Source organism: Ictalurus punctatus, chromosome 3 (genome assembly GCF_001660625.3).
Source record: "Ictalurus punctatus breed USDA103 chromosome 3, Coco_2.0, whole genome shotgun sequence".
NCBI classification, from domain to species: domain Eukaryota; kingdom Metazoa; phylum Chordata; class Actinopteri; order Siluriformes; family Ictaluridae; genus Ictalurus; species Ictalurus punctatus.
This window is the reverse complement of record NC_030418.2, coordinates 15,119,355-15,127,921: the sequence shown is the minus strand read 5'-3', so window position 1 is coordinate 15,127,921 and position 8,567 is coordinate 15,119,355. Positions and strand designations below refer to the sequence as shown.

At 39.6% G+C, this 8,567-nt stretch overlaps 1 protein-coding gene across 3 annotated transcripts in view; it reads right to left on the bottom strand.

Annotated features, from left to right (window-relative positions):
• Positions 1-8,567, bottom strand: part of atrn (attractin) — a 69,191-nt gene that overhangs the window by 46,370 nt on the left and 14,254 nt on the right. For all 3 annotated transcript variants that reach the window (XM_017464315.3, XM_017464312.3, XM_017464313.3), the window contains exons 3-4: positions 6,142-6,255; positions 4,455-4,583 (exon numbers count right to left, since the gene is read on the bottom strand). In XM_017464315.3, the coding sequence (XP_017319804.1) occupies positions 4,455-4,583; positions 6,142-6,255 (243 nt within the window). The remainder of the gene's footprint in view (positions 1-4,454; positions 4,584-6,141; positions 6,256-8,567) is intronic.

Here is an 8,567-nt window from a genome sequence, read left to right as displayed (position 1 = left end):
TGTGTATGCAGAGGGAAGTTCTGTTTGATGTCCGTTTGATATTGCAGTCCACTGTGCTCCTTTGGAAAGAAGGAGGTCCACCATGAATACAGTCGCTATAGAAACTGCACCAATAAGCACCAGAACTCGGCATCATCAACCTCTCTGAACCAAGAGGCCAGATCCATCAAACCTACAGTCCCCTCTGAATGTACTGGAACGGTATGGTCGACTCTATTGTTTTTCTATACACTGAAGACATTTGGGTTTGAGACCAAAGGAAGAATATGAGACGATAGATCAGAATTTAAGCTTTCGTTTCCTGATATTTACATCTAGATGTGTTAAACAACTTAAAACATGACACCTTGGGTGGCAGACCACACAATACTTTGGTAAGCAAAAGTATCAGATTCTTAACGTCTTAAAGAAAATGAAAGTAAATAACACTAAATATTTGGCTGTATATCCCTTGCTTGCAATAACTGCATCAAGCTGGTGACACCCTGACATCACCAAACAGTTGCACTCTTTTATGATGCTTTTCCAGGCTTGTACCGCAGCGTCTTTCAGTTGCTATTTGATTTGAGAGATTCTGCCTTTAGTTTCCATTTCAGGAGGCGAAATACACGGTAAAGGTCTGGTGATTGACTCGGCCAATCTAAAACCTTCCACTTTTTTTTCCCCCCAAATGAATTCCTTTGATATGCTGGAAGTGCTGCATGATGAAGTTCCTCCCAATAAGTTTGGATGCATTTCTCTGTAAATTGGCAGATAGAATGTTCCTGTAAACTTCTGAATTCATTCTGCTGCTACCATCATGAGTTACATCATCAATAAAAATTAGTGAGCCTGTTCCAGAAGCAGAAATGCAAGCCCAACCCATGACACTACCTCTGATGAGCTTGTATGTTATGGATCATGAGTAGATTCTTTCTTTCTCCACACTTTGGCCTTTCCATCACTTTGATAGAGGTTAATCTTGGTTCCAAAATTTTTGTGGCTCATCTCTATATTTCTTTATGAATCCCAATCTGGACTTCTGATTCTTGCTGCTGATGAGTGGTTTGCATCTTGTGGTATGGCCTCTATATTTCTGCTCGTGAAGTCTTCTTCAAATGGTGGATTGTGATGCCTTCAACCCTGCCCTGTGGAGGTTGTTGGTGATGTTTTTGACTGTTGTTTTGAGGTTTTTCTTCACAGCTCTCACAATGTTTATGTCAACAACTGCTGTTGTATTCCTTGGCTAACCTGTTCGATGTCTGGTTATTAGTTTAACAGTGGTCAATCTTACCAGCTTCAAAATGGCTTGCTTTTCTCCCATAAACATAAAATTCTGGACTTTATGTTGGTTTATCCTTTTTAAGAACAAATGTAATCTTCACAGGCAAAACCCAGGGCTTAAATCAAGAGTAGACATTCAGAACTTTTAAGTGTTAAATCAGAGGTTCTCAACCTTTTGCAACTAAAGCCCCCCAAGCCTCCCCAATCATGTGGCAAGCCCCACCCCCATATTGGAGGAAACCAGGTATAATGATTATCTATTCGATATGATTATATATTCTATATCTTTATATAACGTATTCTATAATGTGGTCAGGTAGACAGATAGATAGATAGAGTACTTTTTTAAATTGCTTTTATGATTTTTAAATAACTCTTATAAAACTATATAAGGGACAGGTATGGAACATGAATGATATAAGATGTTTCTGAACACTATAACTACTCTGAACAAGAGAACTAGGCTGTAATAATGTGGACTATTTTACATGTAAAACATGTTGCATTCCATTCATCTTGCATTCTAAAAACATTCACATACGAATGATGTAAATTGGGACGAAGGGTGTGTCTTGTTAACCATGACATTGCTAAATCAATCAGTGGGACACCTGCGCTTGCTTCTTTTTACATTCACATCTCTGTCAGCTGCCGTGCAATCACCGGGATGTGCTGCGCCGACTCTCAGCCACTCACTGAACAGAGCAGACGCAGAGAGAGGTGAGAGTGCAGCGGGAAAGCAAGATCTCACGCTTGCACGACAGTACTGGTGACATTTGGAAAGTTGCTAAGGTTTGTCCAAAAAGTCGTTAGGCACTTTTTTTTGCAAAACATTCACTAAAGGAGTCTGAAAAGTCTCCAAGTTGGCAGCACTCGTCTGCACTGACAGCTAGATAAAAGGCTAAGCTCCGCCTCTCCCCAGTAAAAAGAAAATACAGAGGGAACACAGGGTTTTACATTTATGCACATGCTATTCGAAAATTCGGTTCACCCTGTACTATATTGAAAATACATTATAAACATATTATGAACACATTATTTGATGTTTTATTTTGTGAATTTAATTAATTTGTGAAAATATACACTCATTTTAAATCTGATGCCTGCAACACACTCCAAAAAAGTTTGAACAGCTGACTGTTTACCACTGTGTAGCATCACCGTTTCTTTTAATAACACTTAAGTGTTTGGGACTTATTAACACTGAAGACACCAGTTGGTTAAGTTTAGCAAGCAGAATTTTCCCCATTCATCCATTATGCATTTCTTCAGCTGCACAACTGTACACGGCCGTCGTTGCCTTATTTTGCGCTTTATAATGCACCACACATTCTCAATCGGAGACAGGTCAGGACTGCAGGCAGGACATGCTAGCACCCACACTCTCTGCTTATGTAACCATGCGCTTGTAATCCGGGCAGAATGTGGTTCGCGTTGTCCTGCTCTGGATTTCAGCATATGTTGCTCCAAAATGTGTACATATCTTTCTGCATTAACGGTGCCCTTACATATGTGCAAGTTACACATGCCATGGGCCCTGACACACCCCCATACCCCGATACACACCCCCATGCCATGACAGACGCTGGCTTTTGGACCTGACGCCGATAAAAGCTTGGATGGTCCTTTTCCTCTTTGGCCCGCAGAACACGACGGCTGTTTTATCCAAAAACTATTTGAAATGTTGACTCGTGGGACCACAAAATATTATTCCACGGTGCTACTGTCCATCTCAGATGAGACCGAGTCCAGAGAAGTCGGTGGCGCTTCTGGACAGTGTTGATGTATGGCTTCTGCTTTACAAATTAAAGCCTTAACTTGTATCTGTGGATGCAGCAGCAAATGGTGTTGACTTACAAAGGTTTACCAAGTTATTCCCAAACCCATGTCAGGATATCCATTACAGACTCATGACAGTTTTTAAGACAGTGACATCTGAGGGATCGGAGATCACGCACATTCAGAAGTGGTTTTTGGCCTTGCCCTTTACGCACCGAGATTTAAGGGATTCCTTGAATTTTTTAAATATATTGTGCACTGTAGAAGGTGAAATGACCAAAATCCTACCGATTTGTCTTTGGGGAATGTTGTTCAAAGTGTAGGATTACTCGCTGATGCATCTGTTGGCATCCATGCTCTTTAAGGACTAGGCCTTTTTGGAGGCTCCTTATATACTATGATTAGACGATTGCATCAACTGTTACACATCATCTTATTTCAACTTGTCACAACGCTATTAGTCTTAAATTGCACCGTCCCAACTTTTTTGGAACGTATTGCATGCATCAATTTCAAAATAAATGTTAATCTAAAAAAAAAACCCAACTATGCAGTTGATTAGGTAAAACATCAAATACCCTTGATGCTTTATATGTTTTTTTTGTCTAAATACAAGTCAAAGTACATTTACGAATCACTTCACTTTGCTTTTATTTTTATATATGCATTTTCCATACTGTTCCAACTTTTTCAGAATTGTGGCTGCAAATATCAGGAAATGAAAACTGAAATTCTGATCCATCATCTCATATTGCTCTTTTGATCTGAAACACAAATATCTTCAGTGTATAGAAAAGACAAAAGAACTGGCCATGCCATTCCAATACTTTCAGAGGGGACTGTATCCGCATATCCCCTTCTCTCTATACACCAAAGTATGGGTAGAGACCACAAACTCGCCAATCTATTTCAAGTGAGCTAAAACCCGTACGCCATCAAACCCAATGATGGCCTCATTACTAGGTGATAGCACTACCTATGGGTTGTGTGTTTATATGATCTGTGAACTGTCAGTTACTTATGAGCCATAGAAATGATCTTTAATCTTCAAGAAACATTCATTTAATGATAATGAGTCTTTATTGATCACATAGACATTACAGCACGGTGAAATTCTTTTCTTCGCATTTGCCAGCATGTTAGGAAGTTGGGGTCAGAGTGCAGGGTCAACCATGATACAGCACACCTGGAGCAGAGAGGGTTAAGGGCCTTGCTCAAGGGCCCAACAGTGGCAGCTTGGCAGTGCTGGGGCTTAAACCCCTGACCTTCAGATCAGTAACCCAGAGCCTTAACCACCAAGCCACCACTTCCATTTTTCCTCATTTTAAAGGGTACACAGCAAAACTTTTGCTTTATATCACACTAGTGACAAACTGCTCGATTTTGTGGTGAAAGTCACCTACTCAGCTCACCTGTAGGAGATGTTGAAGCCAGTGAGGTTGTAAGCTGCATCGCTGAAGAAGTGGAGGAGCGCATAGCCAGATTCAGCCACCACCTCTGGAACCGTTTCGTTGCTGTACTGCTCGGGAACGATCAGACCACTGCAACATCAGAGCACTAATATTATTTTCCACATCAACATCTATGTGGAGAAACTTTCTAAGCAGTCCTAATTTAACTGTATCCTGAACCTCTCTTTGAGATCAAACTCTAGCAGTACTAAAAATATTGCACAGAAGAGGCTGGAGATGCTTGTTGGCTAGAAGTACTTCACTTGTTCTTGATAAGATGTTTTTTATGGCATTGTCAAAGTGAAGTAGTAAAAACAGAATAGCAGTTGTACTATCTTTGCTCGATGGACGCTTTGACTTTTCTTATCGTCACTCACAGGGGAGAGGCTTTATGACTGCACCACGCACTGTTGAATGCAAACTAACAGATGATATTAAACAGATGATATTAAACTACAACAAAATTGCAGGTTTATGCATGCTAATGCATGTTAATTTTCAAATGCTGTTCTCTTTGGCATCTACTGCATTACCCGATGTAGTGAGCACATACATGTATAAGGAATAGAAAGCCATTATGAATTGTGGAAGACACGTAGATAAGAATATATAGCATATTCCTGCAAAGATTTTTATCTCAGAAAAGTTCAAAGACCTCAGGTTGCTTAAGAAATCTATGACTGAGCTAGATGTCCATGAGAAACATTATTCTAAATAAATAAATAAAATATATGCACACAATTTTAGTTGATAATACAAAAGAGGCCTGCAGAATTATTGGTACCCTTGGTAAAGTTGGGGTACATTTATATACTTAAAAAAAAAGGGGGGGGGGGGGGGGTATGGAAAAAATGTCTTGGTTAATTAGTTTAATCTGGCACTGAAAGGATTTGGGACCCTGGTGGATCTTGAGAGATTCTGTATTGAGGAGTGCTCTCAGATTACTTGCTCTGCACTGTATGCTCACTCCAATCTCCATCAAGCATTATAGGAGACTTGGTACTCCTATATAGTATTATGTTGGCAAAGAGAGACTACACTAAGTACTAAATGCAGAAGTGCCCGTAATTGTGGCAGTTTTGTTAAAATGCTTTTGGTACAGGTTTGACAGTTTCTTAAACTACATTTACTTCACTTAAAGCTTAGTTTTCTTTCATATGTTCGGTGTGAACTAATTAACCACAAAGGTGTTTTTTCAAAAGCTTTTTAAAAACCTGCCAAGGGTGCCGATAATACAGGAGTGGATGGTAAATGCAAGGAGCGTGTGTATGTGCATATGTATGTGTGCGCATGTGGATGTATGTATGAATGAGAGAGAGAAAGAGAGAGGGAGAAGACAGAGAGGGAGAAAGAGAGAGAAAGAGAGAGGGAGAAGACAGAGGGAGAGAAAGAGAAAGCGAGAGGGAGAAGACAAAGGGAGAGAAAGAGAGGGAGAAGAGAGGGGGGGAGGGAGGAGAGAGGGAGAAGGCAGAGAGAGAGGGAGAGAGAGGGAAAAAGAGTGGGAGAATGGTGTCTACAGTTCCATATTTAAAACACAACATTGATCTATAAATCATTACTGAGTGCTTGCTTATTTGGTTATGGCTTCTTCACACAGACAGACTTGTGGAAACACCCCACACCCATTTACACAAATATCCCCCAGTACCTGAATGCAGCCAGTAGAGGAGAGTATATGGAGTCTCCATCGTATATATAAAGATGATCCCAACTGCACTCGGTGGCAAAGTGCTCAAAGCGCAGCCTCAGAATAGAGTTTGACCTGCAAACACACAAAAGCAGAGAGTAATGTCTTTTTTTATTTTGGGCTACTTTTATGAAATATTGCACAGTCTGTAGGTCTAAACTTTCATGATTTATGCAAATGTTCAATAGCACAATGCTGTCAGATAAAAGCGCTGAGCTATGGAAATGTTTATACTTCCCAAGTTAGCTAAGCAGTAATAATTAATCCAGTTCTTCAATATTTCTGTTATTCTCATTTCTTAAAAAAGGTTATGTACAATCTAATATTTGATTACATCAGTGCTCTCAAACTACGGACACACATGTGTACACCTTTATAATGATCCAGATTAAGTGAAACCATACATTTAAATGATGGGGAACTTCTCTTACTTAAAATAACCTCCACTAAATGCTCTCTGTAGCTGCTGATCCCATTCCTGCTTACACAATTCAGTTCATGTATGTTTTCAGGGATTAACATGAAACATTTTCCTTGTAAAAGAAACTGGCTAAATATATGTTGCTCCCTCAGCATTGTTCTGTTCATCCCTTGTACTGCACTTTCATTTGAGCTGGAATTTTCAACACAGGAGATGCAACATCTTTTAATAACTATAAGGGTTTTTAAAATGTCACAACATGGCGCATGATTTTGGCCCTGTATGATTAAAACTAGGTACCGTTTTGTTTTTCAGACGGCGTACGAATACAAATATGTTTTTGGTATTCACCGATATCGATATCATTATCAAAATGAGTAACCTACTTAATATTAATCGGGTCGGTTACCAACATCGTGGCTATGAAATGCTTTTCTTGTGACTGTTGCGGCCAAAAACGCTCGATTTTGCTGCAGATTTTAAAAAATTTGTTTTCGTTTGGCTAAATTTTAATTGCACGTAATTGTTTTGTATGATCTTTCACAGTGATGTTTGTTGGTAAATGAGACCTCTTAACTGTACTCATTTTCGACGGACATGAACCAAAGAAGGCTTTGACCAAACGCGTGTCGGGATGACGTAATGAACTTGCGGAAAAATTACAAGCTCCCCCGAATATTGCGACGTTTCCTTGATTTGTGCATTAATTTCTGCGATCACAAATCCTGGAAGGACTGATCATGTTACCTATGAAGTGCATTAGCTAGCTCCATTAGTTACCTGGGACTGGGTGGAGCTACAGTGAATAGTGGCGTTTGTTTCATTTCAGATCACTGCTTCTGTACATGCTGGAAGTAAAGTACGTTTCTGTTTTCATTGCAATCCCTTGTTGTCAAGGACTGATCCTGGCTGATCATCAAGAACAACATACTGGATATGGGCTGTTATTTTCAGTCGCATAGTGTTGTCTGCAGATATTTTTCTCACATAGACTGCCTCTCTGCTGCGGTGTGCTGCTGGTAATGAACTCCTCATGCTGAGTTTATATTTAAGGTGTTTTATCTGGTTACATGTATAGATGGGATTTGCAGTCTGTTTTGATTTGATTGCATCATTAATCATGTAATACGCCAAGATTACTTTCGTTTCGCTTTGTGTTCTCTGTTCATTCTGCGGCATTATAAATAGCACACAGCTTATAAAATGAACTAGTCACCAAATAATAGCTCACAAGTTACAAGAGAATTTTATATAAATGATATATAAACAATATAAAACTTCCCCCGCTAAATTTCACCAAGAAAACCCCCCCCAAAACTCCAATGTTTTCCGAGCATCTAACAGTCTCTCTCTCATCGCTGTGTAGGTGTGATGAAGTATCATGTATCTGAGCTGGCATATGACACATGGATGCAAATATCCCGTTTATTCCGGCTCGACACAGTGCTGACTACTCATCACTTATCAGATTATCACTCATCACAAACTTTGTTGATTTTACTCGCTGTCTTTCTCTTCACTTTCTGCTTTATTAAACAAAACAACTTTTAAGTTCAGTATCCAATGAAACATGTGACCAACTCTGCTGTTTTGCAATTCTGCTAAGGGAGCCCCTGAGACGAAGTTCTCGAGTGGTATTTATACTCAGTAGATGTGGTGAATTTTGTTACCACATCACTGACCTCACATTTTCCTCATTCAAGACAGACACGCTCTCAGTTAACGCAACAAGAAATGTGTACTCTGGCCTCATCCCTTCCTCAAACACATTTTTCCAATTACTTGAAAACTATGTACAATCTGTATTTTTTTTTTTAAAAGGGGGGAATACTATCCAACCATCAAGATATAATTAAATGTACAACTACATGTAGCCAATGCTCTCTCGTGCTGGAGAAGTGTTCATTAGAGTAGGACAGGAGAGACAAAACATTCAAATAAATAAGAGCAAAAAAACCCCCCCACT